The sequence below is a fragment of the Taudactylus pleione genome, unplaced genomic scaffold (genome assembly GCF_031769625.1).
Source record: "Taudactylus pleione unplaced genomic scaffold, aTauple2 ptg000043l, whole genome shotgun sequence".
Lineage (NCBI taxonomy): Eukaryota > Metazoa > Chordata > Amphibia > Anura > Myobatrachidae > Taudactylus > Taudactylus pleione.
The window spans coordinates 2,033,301-2,051,202 of NW_028284445.1; the positions used below are offsets into that span (position 1 = coordinate 2,033,301).

The window sequence follows — 17,902 nt, forward strand, 5'->3', positions numbered from 1 at the left end:
CACTCCTATACCCATTGTATTGAGACTCCAGAGTCCCCTAGTGGATGAAGGAGAAAAAAGGGGGACAAATGCAGGAAAAATAAGTTCTGCTTTTACATGTTACACACAAATATTGGGCAGCTTTACGTTTTCACTGAGAATTAGAGTTTAGCAAGGAGTCTCCTAACTGTAAAAACTCAGGACAGCTATAGCTGTACAGTCAGCGACACTCAGCATCATTAGACTGCACAATCCACATTCAAAGCAGCAATTAGAGTGCAATGCACTACACTCCTGCAAATAGGACCTCATTCAGACGTGCTCGCAAGAGTGTCGATGGTGAGGTTCTACTCATGCGCAGCGCCGCAGTGCGTGGGCGCTAGCCCCGGAGCGAGTGACAAATTCACTCGCTCCTGGGCTCGCTACAAAAGGGTCAGCTGTCGATGTTGGTCGATAGCTCACCCCGTTTTGTAGGCGGGGAGGGGGGGTGGCCGGACAAACGGAGGCGTTCCTGAAGGAGCGCCTGCTGTTTGTAGGCGGCCCTACTGACATCAGCAGTGATGTCAGTAGGTAGCTTCCTGCTCTGTTAGAGCAGGAAGCTACCTGGGGCTTCCGGGAGACGAGACCCGACCCCAATGGTCTCGTCGCAAGCCCAGATGGTCGCAATGGTCTCGACCATCGCGACCATCACCTGGTCACTCGCTAAAGCTGTGGGTGGACACCCACAGATTAGCGAGCGGCCAGGAGACAGGATTTTAAAGAAGAAGTGGCCGCCCTCATTCAGAGCGTGTGCTCGCATTTTGCGAGCGGCTCTGAATGAGGTCCATAGTCCCAAGCAAGAGGGTCAGTAGACAGTCTGGGACAGAAACGGGAGAGCCTGGCACAGAAAATAGAAGCGGAGATATGTAATGAGCATCATAGGTCAACTAGGTTTTCTCTGAAACTTGAAAGCGCATCCATAATACTTTTGACTTTTATTTATTATTTAAATTTAAAACTAGTTTTGTTTATTCCATCAGCAGAAGTTTGGTTCATCACACACCCAATAAAACCATTTACAAGTAATACAATTCACTAATTTGAAACAAAACATTTAAAAAGATGCACGAAAAACATTCATTGGTTTCTATATACTGTACTTATTTGATAAAATATGTCACATTGGATTTTCTAGATTTCATATTTAACGTTGTCAAATACAGGGGGTGCTAAAAATAAAAAAAATTAATAATGTATTATAACAAAAGCAGACTTACACGTCCCACGTCATCTACTACCACATGGTGGGGGATGTAGAATTGCCCCGGGTGTGTTCCATTGCCTCCCAAAGTCCACTGCAGGCTGAAATCTAATACAAAATGAAAAACAAAAACAAATCTATGCTTAGTGATACAAAATAAAATATTACACAGATCATTTATAATCCGAATTGTCTGTGTTTTTAGAATTTTTTTCTGCCTGATCTCATATTAAAAAAAAAAAAAATCAGCAAAAGCTAGAAATGCAGTACATACTTAGTGCCACTGGGAGGAGACAGATTCTCCTTACTGCACTTAAGCAATAGTAAATTAAGACAGAGGAAACAATAAAAAAAGTGTATGTCTACCCACAAGCCAAACATGTATTGAAAGGTGATGGAAGAGTTATTATAAAATGGCTGCTCAGGTGCCCCTACTGGCAAATAAATAGAAGGCGTCAATGAAATAAAGGAATTGTTTTGCAAACAGTGTTAGATTTTAATTTAGGTTATTATTATTATTCTTATCATCATTTACTTATATGGCGTTACAAGTGTTCCGCAGCACCTTACAAAGTACATGAACAAATAAGTAACCAGTGACTTACAATACAAAGCAGGACATGGACATGTATAATAAACATTGCTATATTAGCGACCTTTACGCCCACATAAGCAGCCGAGTGTTGGTTGCCCTAGTGGGGAGTAAGAGATAAATTAAATTACAGTAGGGACAAGCACAAGAGGGTAGAGGGCCCTGCTCCAAAGAGCTTACATTCTTTCAGGTAGGGACAGACGAACAGGAGTGACACAGATGGGGAAGGCGGGGAGGAAGGAAGATGTAGCATCATTAACCACTCATAAAATGAAACGAGTACCTTTAGAAAGCTTGAGAAGACGGTTGTTAAGCCCTCCATCTCCATCCACAATGTACACATTAGATCCATCAACAAAAATGGCTGCAGGTTGATCAAACTGAAGAGGATTCAGGCTTGATCCTGCTATACCCGGCGTGCCAAGGACTTTAAGTAGATTCCCAGAAGGTGAATATTGCTTTACCGTGTGTCCATAAGCTCCTGATGAGAGAATTCAAAATGGAGTGCTAAAAAGTCCATTGTACAATGCAAAGGACAGTTATTCAAGGGTAAACTGTACATTTTAGATTAATATTAGTAAGACCCCTACTAGGGAAGCCAAACCGGGGATCCCGGGAATTAGCCTAGAAAAGTCCAGGGTTTTATTCCCAGGATTGGAGGCAAAAATTCCGGGATTAGTTAAATTAAAAAATGTCTCAGACCTGATGGAAGCTGCAGCGTTCTCTGCAGCCATGCTAACTAGTTCTTCTGCGCTGGGCCTATAGGACAATGGTAGCTCAGACCCGGCCTAGGCCGTGATCTATAACAGCAGTGCGGCAGCAGCACGCCATCCCGCCTACACAGTGCACTCTGCTATACTAGTGACTGAGTCACTCAGAGTACCAGGTCCCGGGAGCCTCAAGCGTCTTCCTCACAGAATGTGCGTCATATTTGCACAGAGAAAACAACTGGAAGTGACAAAACTACTTTGCTAGATTGGTCTGATCAGTTTGCTGTGCGACATTAGTACATCTGTGTGCGAATGAGTCTGAATCTGTGTACGAAGTTCTGCAATGCAGCGACTGCGGCTTTTTCTCACACCAGGTTCCGTTGCGCTTCATCTGCGACTTTGGGTTTAAAACGAATTCCTGTGCGGTTAAAGTTGCAGCCCAGCGTCTCTGGTACAGTATGAGCTGCTTATTGCTGCATCTGTGATGCGTCTAATGCTGGATACACGCTGGGCAATATATCGCCGTTCAATCGTACAAGTGTGTTATGTCTGTGAACAACGTCATTCACAGACATATCGCATCTGCTGTGCAGCACAGCTGATGGGCGATATATCTGCAGATATAATGGCGCATCTGGCTGTGTGTACAGGTGGTCTGCCGCCCGGCTGTGTACTTGTTACAGGGATTGACGTCACATCTGGGCGGGTAAATTCAGCTGTTATGTCAGGACATGTCGAGGGGCCGATCGGCAAGTTATATGAATCAGCCGCTCGGTTGGTGAGATGGCCTTTTGGCTGTCAAGTTGACCGAGTGTGTACCCAGCTTTAGATGCAAAATTTAAGAAAAAAGACGGTACACCGGGCATCTCACACCATACAGCGTATTGAGGCAAGGTGCTTATGGACACATCTATACATTAATTAAAAATTATTTACGCATAATATTATCCACAGCATCTGTCAATCAGTGTAACCTTCTGTTCTTACAACAATGCACTATGCACAATGATTCAACAGTGAACCATGCAGTTAGCTAAAGTATTGCAAGTGAAACGTATTAATGGTCTGGTGTCTTACATTAACATTATACCTGGAGAAATTGTATTCTACGAGCTATGTGATGACAACAGATACTGGGGAAGATGTTAGGCCTTGGAGAGAGATAAAGTAGCCCAAAACAACCAATCAGCTTCTAACTGTCATTTATCTACCATAGTCTTTGAAATAACAGAAGCTGATTGGTTGCTTTGGGCAACTTCTCCACTTTATCCCCCTCCAAGGCTTTATACGTGCTGCCAACAGAGACAGAGACCAGCCATGCAGCACCAACATACTCATACAGAGACCAGCCATGCAGCACCAACATACTCATACAGAGACCTGCCATGCAGCACCAACATACTCATACAGAGACCAGTCATGCAGCACCAACATACTCATACAGAGACCAGCCATGCAGCACCAACATACTCATACAGAGACCAGCCATGCAGCACCAACATACTCATACAGAGACCAGCCATGAAGCACCAACATACTCATACAGAGACCAGTCATGCAGCACCAACATACTCATACAGAGACCAGCCATGCAGCACCAACATACTCATACAGAGACCAGCCATGCAGCACCAACATACTCATACAGAGACCAGTCATGAAGCACCAACATACTCATACAGAGACCAGCCATGCAGCACCAACATACTCATACAGAGACCAGCCATGCAGCACCAACATACTCATACAGAGACCAGCCATGAAGCACCAACATACTCATACAGAGACCAGCCATGCAGCACCAACATACTCATACAGAGACCAGCCATGAAGCACCAACATACTCATACAGAGACCAGCCATGCAGCACCAACATACTCATACAGAGACCAGCCATGCAGCACCAACATACTCATACAGAGACCAGCCACCAACATACTCATACAGAGACCAGCCATGCAGCACCAACATACTCATACAGAGACCAGCCACCAACATACTCATACAGAGACCAGCCATGCAGCACCAACATACAGAGACCAGCCATGCAGCACCAACATACAGAGACCAGCCATGCAGCACCAACATACAGAGACCAGCCATGCAGCACCAACATACTCATACAGAGACCAGCCATGCAGCACCAACATACTCATACAGAGACCAGCCATGAATTACCAACATACTCATACAGAGACCAGTCATGCAGCACCAACATACTCATACAGAGACCAGCCATACAGCACCAACATACTCATACAGAGACCAGCCATGAATTACCAACATACTCATACAGAGATCAGCCACGCAGCACCAACACCAACACACTCATACAGAGACCAGCCATGCAGCACCAACATACTCATACAGAGACCAGCCATGAAGCACCAACATACTCATACAGAGACCAGCCATGCAGCACCAACATACAGAGACCAGCCATGCAGCACCAACATGCAGAGACCAGCCATGCAGCACCAACATACTCATACAGAGACCAGCCATGCAACACCAACATACTCATACAGAGACCAGCCATGAAGCACCAACATACTCATACAGAGACCAGCCATGCAGTACCAACATACTCATACAGAGACCAGCCATGCAGTACCAACATACTCATACAGAGACCAGCCATGCAGCACCAACATACTCATACAGGGACCAGCCATGCAGCACCAACATACTCATACAGGGACCAGCCATGCAGCACCAACATACTCATACAAAGACCAGTCATGCAGTACCAACATACTCATACAGAGACCAGCCATGCAGCACCAACATACTCATACAGAGACCAGCCATGAAGCACCAACATACTCATACAGAGACCAGCCATGCAGTACCAACATACTCATACAGAGACCAGCCATGCAGCACCAACATACTCATACAGGGACCAGCCATGCAGCACCAACATACTCATACAGGGACCAGCCATGCAGCACCAACATACTCATACAGAGACCAGTCATGCAGTACCAACATACTCATACAGAGACCAGCCATGCAGCACCAACATACTCATACAGAGACCAGCCATGAATTACCAACATACTCATACAGAGACCAGCCATGCAGCACCAACACCAGCATACTCATACAGAGACCAGCCACGCAGCACCAACACCAATACACTCATACAGAGACCAGCCATGCAGCACCAACATACTCATACAGAGACCAGCCATGAATTACCAACATACTCATACAGAGACCAGCCATGCAGCACCAACACCAGCATACTCATACAGAGACCAGCCATGCAGCACCAACACACTCATACAGAGACCAGCCATGCAGCACCAACATACTCATACAGAGACCAGCAATGCAGCACCAACATACTCATACAGAGACCAGCCATGAAGCACCAACATACTCATACAGAGACCAGCAATGCAGCACCAACATACAGAGACCAGCCATGCAGCACCAACATACAGAGATCAGCCATGCAGCACCAACATACTCATACAGAGACCAGCCATGAAGCACCAACATACTCATACAGAGACCAGCCATGCAGCACCAACATACTCATACAGAGACCAGCCATGCAGTACCAACATACTCATGCAGGGACCAGCCATGCAGCACCAACATACTCATACAGAGACCAGTCATGCAGCACCAACATACTCATACAGAGACCAGCCATGAAGCACCAACATACTCATACAGAGACCAGCCATGCAGCACCAACATACTCATACAGAGACCAGTCATGCAGCACCAACATACTCATACAGAGACCAGCCATGCAGCACCAACATACTCATACAGAGACCAGCCATGTAGCACCAACATACTCATACAGAGACCAGCCATTCAGCACCAACATACTCATACAGAGACCAGCCATGAATTACCAACATACTCATACAGAGACCAGCCATGCAGCACCAACATACAGAGACCAGCCATGCAGCACCAACATAGAGACCAGCCATGCAGCACCAACATACTCACACAGAGACCAGCCATGCAGAACCAACATACTCATACAGAGACCAGCCATGCAGCATCAACATACTCATACAGAGACCAGCCATGTAGCACCAACATACTCATACAGAGACCAGCCATGCAGCACCAACATACTCATACAGAGACCAGCCATGCAACACCAACATACTCATACAGAGACCAGTCATGCAGCACCAACATACTCATACAGAGACCAGCCATGCAGCACCAACATACTCATACAGAGACCAGCCATGCAGCATAAACATACTCATACAGAGACCAGCCATGAAGCACCAACATACTCATACAGAGACCAGCCATGCAGCACCAACATACTCATTCAGAGACCAGCCATGCAGCACCAACATACTCATACAGAGACCAGCCATGCAGCACCAACATACCCATACAGGGACCAGCCATGCAGCACCAACATACTCATACAGAGACCAGCCATGAAGTACCAACATACTCGTACAGAGACCAGTCATGAAGCACCAACATACTCGTACAGAGACCAGCCATGCAGCATCAACATACTCATACAGAGCCCAGCCATGCAGCACCAACATACTCATACAGAGACCAGCCATTCAGCACCAACATACTCATACAGAGACCAGCCATGCAGCACCAACATACTCATACAGAGACCAGCCATGCAGCACCAGCACCAACTTACTCATACAGAGACCAGCCATGCAGCACCAACTGGATTGGATTCTAAGAGGAATGAATGGATAAGAACTTGGTTGCAGGATAGGATACAGAGTTGTAGTAAATGGAGTGCAGTCAAAAGAGGGAAAGGTTACCAGTGGTGTACCCCATGGACCTGTACTAGGGCCAGTGTCTTTTAATATCTCTGTTGGTGACAATGCAAATTGTACTGAAGAGAAAGCAGGGGTGTATCTACCCATTGGCCTGGATGGCACTCGCCAGGAGTGCTGACCAAAGGGGGGGCGCCGTCCGGCAGTACCACCAGCAGCCAAGGGGTGGACTACCCCCGCTAGTCCCCCGGTCCCACAAGTGTAGGGTAGACCGCAATGAGAGCGGTCTGCCCTGCACAGTTTAGAAACCACCAGAGGCGGCTGTGTGTTTGTTATAGCAGCCAGCCAATGAGAGTCAGACAGACTCTTATTGGCTGCTGCGTCATCCACGGAGGGAGTTGGCTGGAGCTCAATCTTCCGGCTCCCCCTGCAGCGGATGATGGGAGAGACGTCATGACGTCTCTCCCATAGTGCAAGAAGAGCCGGGACTCGAAGCAGACAGCGGCGATCACGTCAGAAGCGAGGATCAGGTAAGTTGCATTTTTTTTATAGGGGATGGCCGCTACTGGGGGCACTGTATAGGGGGAACTACTACTGGGGGCACTGTATAGGGGGAACTACTACTGGGGGCACTGTATAGGGAGGACTACTACTGGGGCACTGTATAGGGGGACTACTACTGGGGGCACTGTATATGGAGGACTACTACTGGGGCACTGTATAGGGGGGACTACTACTGGGGGAACTGTATAGGGAGGACTACTACTGGGGCACTGTATATGGAGGACTACTACTGGGGGAACTGTATAGGGAGGACTACTACTGGGGCACTGTATATGGAGGACTACTACTGGGGGAACTGTATAGGGAGGACTACTACTGGGGCACTGTATAGGGAGGACTACTACTGGGGGAACTGTATAGGGAGGACTACTACTGGGGCACTGTATAGGGGGGACTACTACTGGGGGCACTGTATAGGGAGGACTACTACTGGGGCACTGTATAGGGGGACTACTACTGGGGGCACTGTATAGGGAGGACTACTACTGGGGCACTGTATAGGGGGGACTACTACTGGGGGTACTGTATAGGGAGGACTACTACTGGGGCACTGTATAGGGGGGACTACTACTGGGGGCATTGTATAGGGGGGACTGCTACTGGGGGCAATGCAGCATAGGGGGCGCTACTACTGGGGGCACTTTATATGGGGGACTACTACTGGGGTAAATGCAGCATAGGCGGGGATTACTACTGCGGCAATGCAGCATAGGGGGGATTACTACTGGGGCACTGTATAGGGGGGACTACTACTGGGGGAAATGCAGCATAGGGGGGATTACTACTGGGGGCAATGCAGCATAGGGGGGATTACTACTGGGGCACTGTATAGGGGGGACTACTACTGGGGGAAATGCAGCATAGGGGGGATTACTACTGGGGGGACGCCAGTCCATTACATTGCCAGGGGCGCTTGGATCCCTAGATACACTCCTGAGAGAAAGTATGCTTATTTTCAGATGACACAAAAGGTATGCAACAGGAGGGGTAAAATAACTGATTGTGGATCTAGGTAGACTAGAGGAATGGGCAAGAATATGGCAATTACAGTATAATATAAAAATCAAAAACCCAAAGGCTAAATATAATATCAATGGTACTGTAATGGAAACTACAGAGGAGAAAAGAGAACTAGGAGTCACTATTTCAGATGTCCTGAAAGCAGGGAAGCAATGTAACAAAGCAATGAGAAAGGCAGGTCAGATGCTTGGTTGCATAGGGAGAGGAATCAGTAGCAGGAATAAAGAAGTAATAATGCCACTGTATAGGTCACTGGTATCTCATCTAGAATACTGTGTTCAGTTCTGGAGGCCACATATCCAGAAGGATATAAACACATTAGAGACTGTACAAAGAAAGGCAAATAAAATGGTGCATGGCCTACAGCACAGAACTTACCAGGAAAGATTATTTATAGTATTTATAGTTTGGAGCAGAGAAGGGAAAGGAGGAACATGATAGAAACTTTCAACTATATCAAGGGCAGGGCCGCAACTAGGGGGGGCTGAGGGGTCATGTGCACCGGGCGCCTCACTGATGTCCACTCTGGTGCCACAAGTACCAGTAGCGCTGGGCCCGGCTCTTCCTCTGCTGTGCGCACCGCTACCATTACACATGGCAGCAGGCAGCCCCCCTCCCCTGTCTCCTGCAGTGTCTCTTGGGACTGGGAGAGATGTTATGACATCTCTCCCAGTCCATACTCACAGTGCCCTGCGCTGAGGATGGCCACGGCGTTAGGCCCGTCCATCACAATTAAAGCACCTCCACTCCACACGGCGCTGCCGCCGCCGCCTCCAGTCCGCTGCTGTGCAAGAGCCAGCAGGTAAGTATGCTGTTGCTGGTGGGGAGATGACAGGGGCTTTTCAGTGAGGGGGGCTGTTCAGTGAGGGAGGTCTGTGCAGTGAGGGAGGGCTGTGTGTAGTGAAGCAGCGCTGTGTAGTGAGGGGCTGTGTGTAGTGAGGGGCTGTGTGTAGTGAGGCAGCGCTGTGTAGTGAGGGGCTGTGTGTAGTGAGGGGCTGTGTGTAGTGAGGCAGCGCTGTGTAGTGAGGGGCTGTGGTGTGAGGGACCCTTGATAAGGAGGGCTGTGATGAGGGCTTTGCAGGGAGGGCTGTGTGTAGTGAGGGGCTGTGTGTAGTGAGGGGCTGTGTATAGTGAGGGGCTGTGTTTAGTGAGGGCCTTTGTGTAGTGAGGCAGCGCTGTGTAGTGAGGGGCTGTGGTGTGAGGGACCCTTGATAAGGAGGGCTGTGAAGAGGGCTTTGCAGTGAGGGGCTGTGATGAGGGCTTTGCAGTGTGAGGCTGTGATGAGGAGGGCTGTGAGGTGAGAGGGTTTTTCTGTGCTTTTATGGGTAAGTAAAATTATTGTAAAGAGAGGGTGTTTGGGGGGTGCAGTAAAACAATCAGTAATATCAAAACATGGAGAGGGGGCACCAAATTACTGCCTTGCCCCGGGTGACTAAAATCCTAGTTTCGGCATTATCAAGGGATTTAACAAGGTGTAGGAAGGAGACATTCTTCATAGGAAGAGAAGTATTAGAACACGAGGACATGCACTGACACTGGAGGGTGGTAGGTTCAAAGTAAATTTGAGGAAAAATTACTTCACGGAAAGGGTAGTAGATAAGTGGAATAGCCTCCATCAGAGGTGGTAGAGGCTAATACAGTAGAGCAATTTAAACATGCTTGGGGTAGACATAAAGATGTCCTTACAAAGAATTAAGGAACAATTTAAAGTCACTTAAAGCCAACAGTTTTATCTCTGGGAATGAGAAAATTATATAAACAATCATGCTTATAAATTGAAATACAGTATATTCCACTTTTCCATACTGCCTGAGGAGCGTGCTCTCTACCTTATGCTAATGAGCCTGTCTATTCACATTATTTGCTCGTCTTCAAGCGGAAGGCAGCGCCGCCCACAGATGTTATCACTAGTATCGAGACTTACACCCACTGCATGCTGGGATCCACCTGACGCAGACGTCCCATCTCTGTCTGCATGCTCCGAACAATGGAAGTCGGCCTACATGAACACAGCACTCCCATGACACATCTGTGCCGCAACTGCCCAGTTGGTGCCCAGAAAGGCCCATTTCACGTCAAAGGACAAATTAATCAGTCTGCACTTTCAATCTCCATCTGTGTTCGTGCGCATGCATGTTATGACGCATATTCTGTGTTTGCCTTCTGGGGTACATGTGCAGTTTACAGATATCTGTGAGACCCGTCCAGGCCCAATATAGGCTAATGGCCGACATTTTAGGTTACAGTGAACAAACACATTGTGAATACCTTGCCCCACATCTGTTATCCATATTGACCGTTGGGACTCTGGACCAGTCACTGCAAATATACCGTGAGGCATCTCCAGCGTGTCTGTATGCCAGGATTCTTTATAATATCCATCCTCTGTGAACACCAGCACTTTGGATACATTCTCCCCTCTCTAAGACGACACAATCACAATATATCAATACGAAAAGCAAGTCTAACTTTGCTCTATTTTATTAATTATTTCATTGCACAAACCAAACACAATGATAACATGAGTTGTACATTGCGTTTTAAGGGCCTGATTCAGAGCCGCATGCTTTTCTTAGAGCGGCCTCCTGGCCGCTTGCATAGCTGTGGGTAACCACCCACAGCTATAGCGAGCGGCCAGGAAGATGGCCACGACCATCAGGCTTGCGACGTGATCCTTGTGGTAGGGTCTCGTTGCCGCAAACCCCAGAGAGATTTCGGCTCTAACAGAGCCGAAATCTCTCCCACTGACATCACTTGTGATGTCAGTGGGGCCGGCCCCAGACGGTAGGCGTTCCCATGGGAACGCCTCCGTCTGGACAGCCACGCCCCCGGCCCGCCCACCAAAGGGGGCGTGCTGTCACTCAACATCAACAGCACGCCCCCTTTGGTACGACACCCGGAGCAATGGTTGGCCCGTCGCTATCCGGGTCTCACGCATGCGCGCGACGGAGCCGGCTCCGTCGTGCGCATGCGCACTGGGCCATCATCGACCCGGGTCTGAATCAGGCCATATGTTCCATAAAAGGTGTGGTGCAATGTCGATATTGCCAGCAAGTTGTAGGGTCATAATACTTTACTCAGTAAACAGTACCACTGCTAAGTGTCAGGTTAATGATGAGTAATGTATTTTACTTAATGCTACATATGTCAGGGGCTGACACGGGGCTGCACGCAAGTCAGCTAAACTTACATCCATATGGCATGTATGGAGAAAAATGTAGATAATTGCCTGTATGCTGAGTTGTACGCATCTATGCGACCGCACCACCCCTATATATTTGCTTGGTTTCATAGCGGCCATAATTATAAGTGCACATTTGCAACAGCCCTATCCGTCTGAAAACAGATGCACCACTGTGTACCACAACCCCATCGACATGCCCTCACTAAATTTGAACTATGTGCGAACACCCCATTGCCACCAGGTTACGTCAATTCAAGCGCAAGTGGAGATGTGACTGAGTTGGATAGACTTACAGAGTAGTGTTCTCCCCAGGCTGTTTTCTGCGGGCGCATCGCCCGGCAGAAACAGCCTACCGCCCGGCACTTCTCCCCTTCCCAATGCACCGCATTCCCAGTCACCCTCAATGTGTCCTTGTTGCCACGGTCACGGATGTGATGCCGAGCTGCGCCAACGTCACATTCTTCACATTGGAGGCTACGTGTCAGCCGGCAATAAGGACATGTTAGTGAAGGTTCCAGGTGACGGGGCACGGCGCATTGGGGCGGAGGGAGGTGCTGGGCAGGGGACGCGGCATTGGGGCAGGGGAGAGTGCTGAGCAGGGGATGTGGCATTGGGGCGGGGAGGGCGGTTTCCATCACAGTGCAGAGGTGGTGTCAGGCTGGAGGGCAAAGATCCCTCCTCATGTATAAAAGTTGAGGCGGGACCAGTCACCTGAGCTGATTAAAGAGAGCCTGCAAGTGGGGACAGTATCTGTAGAGCTGTATAAAAATATATATTCTGTGTAGCCTGCAAGTGGGGACAGTATCTGGGCCTCTAAGAAGAAGAGAACAGATAAATTGTTATTTCAAGTTTAAATCATTATAAGGTCAGGATTTAAAACATTTTATTATTGCGAAGGCCACACCCGGCTACTTCTTGATGCCCCCGGCTGGAAACATTTACTGGGGAGAACACTGCAGAGTATGCGCAGTGCTCCATAACGTTTGCCAAAATGGACTTAGGTGCAACTCTGCATTGTCCTCTGCATGTAGCTCATCAGCAGTCACCTCCTGCATGTTCATTTGTGTAATTCTGTACCTCACTACCAATGTGATCTCCAAAGTGCTCTTTCCAGACAAACTGTATATATTCTACACAGCTTTCAACCGCAGAATGTGTACTAACGAATCAAATAGGTCTACGAATGTACTATCATACTACACTGACAGGTTAAATTAAACACCATTTTCTAGTGTTGACAGCAGTGGAAAAATATTGACATCTATTTAAAGAGATGAAAGATAAAATGTTACTTGGACAATGCTCCAATACTCTCTCAAATTACCATCCTATCTCCCAGCTCCCATGCACCTCTAAGCTACTGGAGAGACTTGTCTATACCCGCCTCACACACTTTCTTAACACCCACAACATATTGGACCCACTTCAGTCTGGCTTTCGTCCCAGCACTCCACAGAGACAGCACTGACTAAGGTAGGAAATGATCTGGTCACTGCCAAGGCTAATGGCCATTACTCACTCCTAATTCTTCTAGATGTCTCTGCTGCCTTTGACATTGTTGACCACTCTCTTCTCATATAAACATTACAATCCCTAGGTCTTAAGGACACAGCTCTTTCTTGGTTCTCTTCCTACCTATCTGATCGCTCTTTTTCTGTTCGTTTTTCTGATTCTGCCTCCTCTTCGCTACCTCTATCAGTTGGAGTACTGCAAGGCTCTGTCTTAGGTCCTTTGCTATTCTCAATCTATACCATCTCCCTTGGCAAACTAATCCGCTCTTTTGGATTTCAGTACCATCTGTATGCGGGTGATACTCAAATCTACCTATCCTCCCCAGATTTATCACCATCAGTATTGGTCCGTGTCACTGAATGTATTTCTGCCATTTCATCTTGGATGTCATCTCGCCACCTGAAACTTAATATTTCTAAAACAGAATTAATTATATTTCCACCGGCCAGTAACAGTTACCAACCCGATCTCTTTATCACTGTTGATAACTCAACAATCCACTCTGCTCCACAAGCTCGCTGCCTTGGTGTCATCCTTGACTCTGAACTGTCCTTTGTTCCCCACATTCAATCTTTCTCAAAATCATGTTACATACATCTAAAAAACATATACAAAATTCGACCATATCTTACACAAGACACTGCAAAAACTCTTATCCATGCACCCATTATTTCCAGCATTGACTATTGCAATAGTCTCCTTACTGGTCTTCCCAAAAACAGGCTATCGCCGTTACAATCCATTATGAATGCAGCTGCGAGGCTTATCTTCCTTGCCAAACATTCATTGTCTGCTGCCCCACTCTGTCAGTCCATCCATTGGTTGCCGGTCTTCTACCGTATTCAATACAAAATACTGTTACTTACACATAAGGCCATTAACCAAACCAAACCAACATACATCTCTTCACTCATCTCAAAATATCTCCCAACCCGACCTCTTCGCTCAGCACAAGATCTGCATCTCTCATCCCCACGCATTACTTGCTCCCATTTACGGTTACAGGGCTGCACCCACTCTATGGAATGCCTTACCACGCACAATAAGACTTACCTCTGGTCTTCAATCCTTCAAGCGTTCCCTGAAAACTCACCTCTTCAGACAAGCTTATCAGATTCCAGAACCGACCACATAACCTTCATAGCTTCCATGTCTTATTACATCCCCTCTCACAGTCCACACAGAACCTCACATATTGTCTTTCTTTCACATACTCCTGACATTTGGCCGACATCCTGTGTTACTGGATCATGCAGCCCACCAAGAAACTCTGCATTCTGGCCGGACCAAATTGCAATATATATAGCACCTATCCTTGTGTATCAATGCCTATTTCCCTATAGATTGTAAGCTTGCAAGCAGGGCCCTCTGACCTCTATGTCTGTCTGTTATTACCCTGTTTTGTTCTATAAATGTTTCCAATTGTAAAGCGCAACGGAATATGCTGCGTTATATAAGTAACTGTTAATAAATAAATAAAAATTTATTGAACAGCTCTAACACAACAATAATGCTGACTGTGGGCATGATTCATTACAGATCGCTACTACGATTACGCAATCGCAAAGCTATTATAGAGACGCCCACTACCGCTTTCACACATCCGTAATACTTTGCAATCCTGTGTATACATCGGGAACATCGGCCCCTCAGAAATTGCTAATCTCATCACACGCAGTGGGTACACAAGCTGCGTATGCCGTCGCAGTGGCTAATTTATGCACGCCCCTATAACAGCATTCAACCGGAATGTCAGGCCTGCATTTCGCCGACCACCACCCCCGTCAACCCCCCCAAAGGCTCACTTCCTGTCAAACACTCTGCAATGGGTCTGCGTGGTCTCTGCGATCGCAGTGGTGCCTTCACGCACTGCGATGCATACAGTTGCGCAGTACGCAACAATTGGCCGTCTGCGTGCGTAATCGCAATAGCGATCCGTAAAGTATAAGACCCTGTCTACGCTGCAATATATAGAATATAAGCTAATTATCATGAAGCCCAAACATGTGTAGTCTGCACAGTTCAGCCAATTCCCAGCTATCTCCAGGCCTACATATAAAGCCTGCTAAACACTGGATATGTATGGAGCATTTTGTGATCTTTGCCAACGTCCAGATCTACTTTGTAACTTTGGACCTGAATGTGCTGCATCCTTGTCTCGGTTCTGGTCTTACCTTGTGGCTTCTGCCTTAATTCTTCATATAAGTTTGTTTTGTATGTCCTGTTTCCCTTCCCCTTTTGTTTAGTTCTTATCAGACTTGTCCTGATATTGTTGCTACCGTCCCATGTTTTTCTATCCTGGTTCTGTCACCCCCAGTTTGACCCGCTATAGCTCTGGTGAACTCAATGCTATTCCAAGTGCCGATGATCATTACACTTGAAACTTCAGCTGAACAGAATTGTCTGCTATGAGGCTGGCCTAAGACCAGTTACAGTAGCTGCCTCATACATGAATTGCAGTAAATTGATGTCGATAAGACATGATGTACCACTGGAAGGAGGGCTTTTGTTATTGGTGATACTTTTAAATACATAACGCAGCCATGAGTCTAGTCAGTGTCGGACTGGGGCGTAAAGGACCCACCAGGGGAATGCAGTGGTAGGGCCCCATGATTAAGGGGTATGGTCATCCACCAGAGGGGGTGTGGCCAGCAACCACAGTTGCTTGGCTAACCATTAAGCAAATATTGGTGTAGTTTCTATAGAAGTAAACCAAGAACCAATGTTTTTCAGTGGTCCTGCTCCACAAGGCAACTGACCCTCCAATAAAGTAACAGTGTACAATTCAGTGCACAGTCTGGAGCATGACACCTAGAGGAGCGAGTGGGGCCAACAGGGGATTTCCCCTGTAACCCTGTAGGCCAGTCCGACCCTGAGTCTAGTACTTCGTTAACTTAAGCACTGCACTTGTGCCAAACCTTAAAACATACGGGGGTCAAATAATGATTTACCTGTACACAAAAAAATAAATAAATACATATAAAATAAGCCATGACGTGGCTGTAGATCACTGAAAAATTGCTAGTGCATACTCACATGAAAATATTTTAAATAATTAAAATTTCTGTTCTGTTATATATTTGTAACTATATTCTTGTAGCTATACTTGTAGAGAAGATAGTACTTTATCATTGGTTCACTGCATAGCCAGTTTTCCCGGGGATCAACCAAAACTTGTGAGAATTGCAGCCCATCCAGAAACTGGTGACCACACAAAAGGTATGAGTTAATGATCTTGCCTTGATAGTGGTTCCCATTATAGCGATTTCTTCAGCCTACAACACTGCCATCTGCTAGAATAATCAGTTCACCATTAGTCTTTCTACACTACATGTATGATTAGGTGTAAAATGTAACTGGAGGGTTTTTGACCCTTCTTGACTAAGATGTAGTAAACTTTCTAAAGAGGACAGATGGAGGTTGTGCCCATAGCAACCAGTCTAGCTATCATTTTATAGTGTACTCAGCTAAAAGTTTAATGGTTGCCAGGGCTGTAGAAAGCATGGCTGGGCCTAGGAAATGGCAAGAGGCATGGCCTACTGTAAGAAGGTGTGGCCACTCCTTCCAAATAAACAGTATATGCGCACTCCACATGGGGGCGTCATTGTGCCACACTCAACCAGGGGCAGATCCAAGGAGGAATGACGCCATCAGTGCGATTGTTTTCCCCCCGCCTATCAGTTGCAGGCAGTGAAGACTGCTATTGCTCTAAGCGGCTGTAGCCTACCTCTACTCGCTGCGCTGCTGATGCTGACTGGACTATGAGTGGTAGTGGGGTCGAGCAGCGGACCTGAGCTCTTGCAGCAAGCCCGGGCCCAGGTAATCAGTACCAGCTCCGCCTCCTCTATCAGCGCCTCTGTTGGCTGCTATGGGCAATTTCTCTACTTGTCCTCTTTAGAAGGTTTGTGTATATATATATATAAATACAGTAAATTCAGTGCGCAAATCAATCAATCAATCAATGCATAAACACATATAATACTGTGAAAAGTTTTTTAGAATCCAATAAATAGATGGATTTTTGGAACAAAGTAAATCTGTGTCACAGACGCCAGATATAGCACAGGCCACAGGTACCACACAGGCCGGCGTCTTCCCCACGTTAAAACCCGGATCCAAGCGGGTATTGGTTTATCTGGAATTGAGAGCAAGAAATAAGGGGCGCCACATAGTGCATGAAACTGTAAAACAGATTTTATTGCAGACAGCGGACATAAAACTCGTTCAATGAATATGCGTACCACAATCAGCGGTCAGATACCATCGCAAGTAATAAAAATGAAGAAGCCTGAATATCACCCGAACGTCTCCGGGGACTCCGTCGGCTATTCGACCAGTAATGGAAAGCAACGCCAA

The 17,902-nt window shown here is 47.0% G+C and overlaps 1 protein-coding gene across 8 annotated transcripts in view; it reads right to left on the reverse strand.

The window, feature by feature from the left end:
- Window positions 1-17,902, reverse strand: part of NHLRC3 (NHL repeat containing 3) — an 85,454-nt gene that overhangs the window by 63,681 nt on the left and 3,871 nt on the right. For all 8 annotated transcript variants that reach the window (XM_088460183.1, XM_088460182.1, XM_088460187.1 and 5 more), the window contains 3 exons: window positions 11,119-11,272; window positions 2,095-2,292; window positions 1,236-1,327 (listed from right to left, as the gene is read on the reverse strand). In XM_088460183.1, coding sequence (XP_088316309.1) covers window positions 1,236-1,327; window positions 2,095-2,292; window positions 11,119-11,272 — 444 coding nt within the window. The remainder of the gene's footprint in view (window positions 1-1,235; window positions 1,328-2,094; window positions 2,293-11,118; window positions 11,273-17,902) is intronic.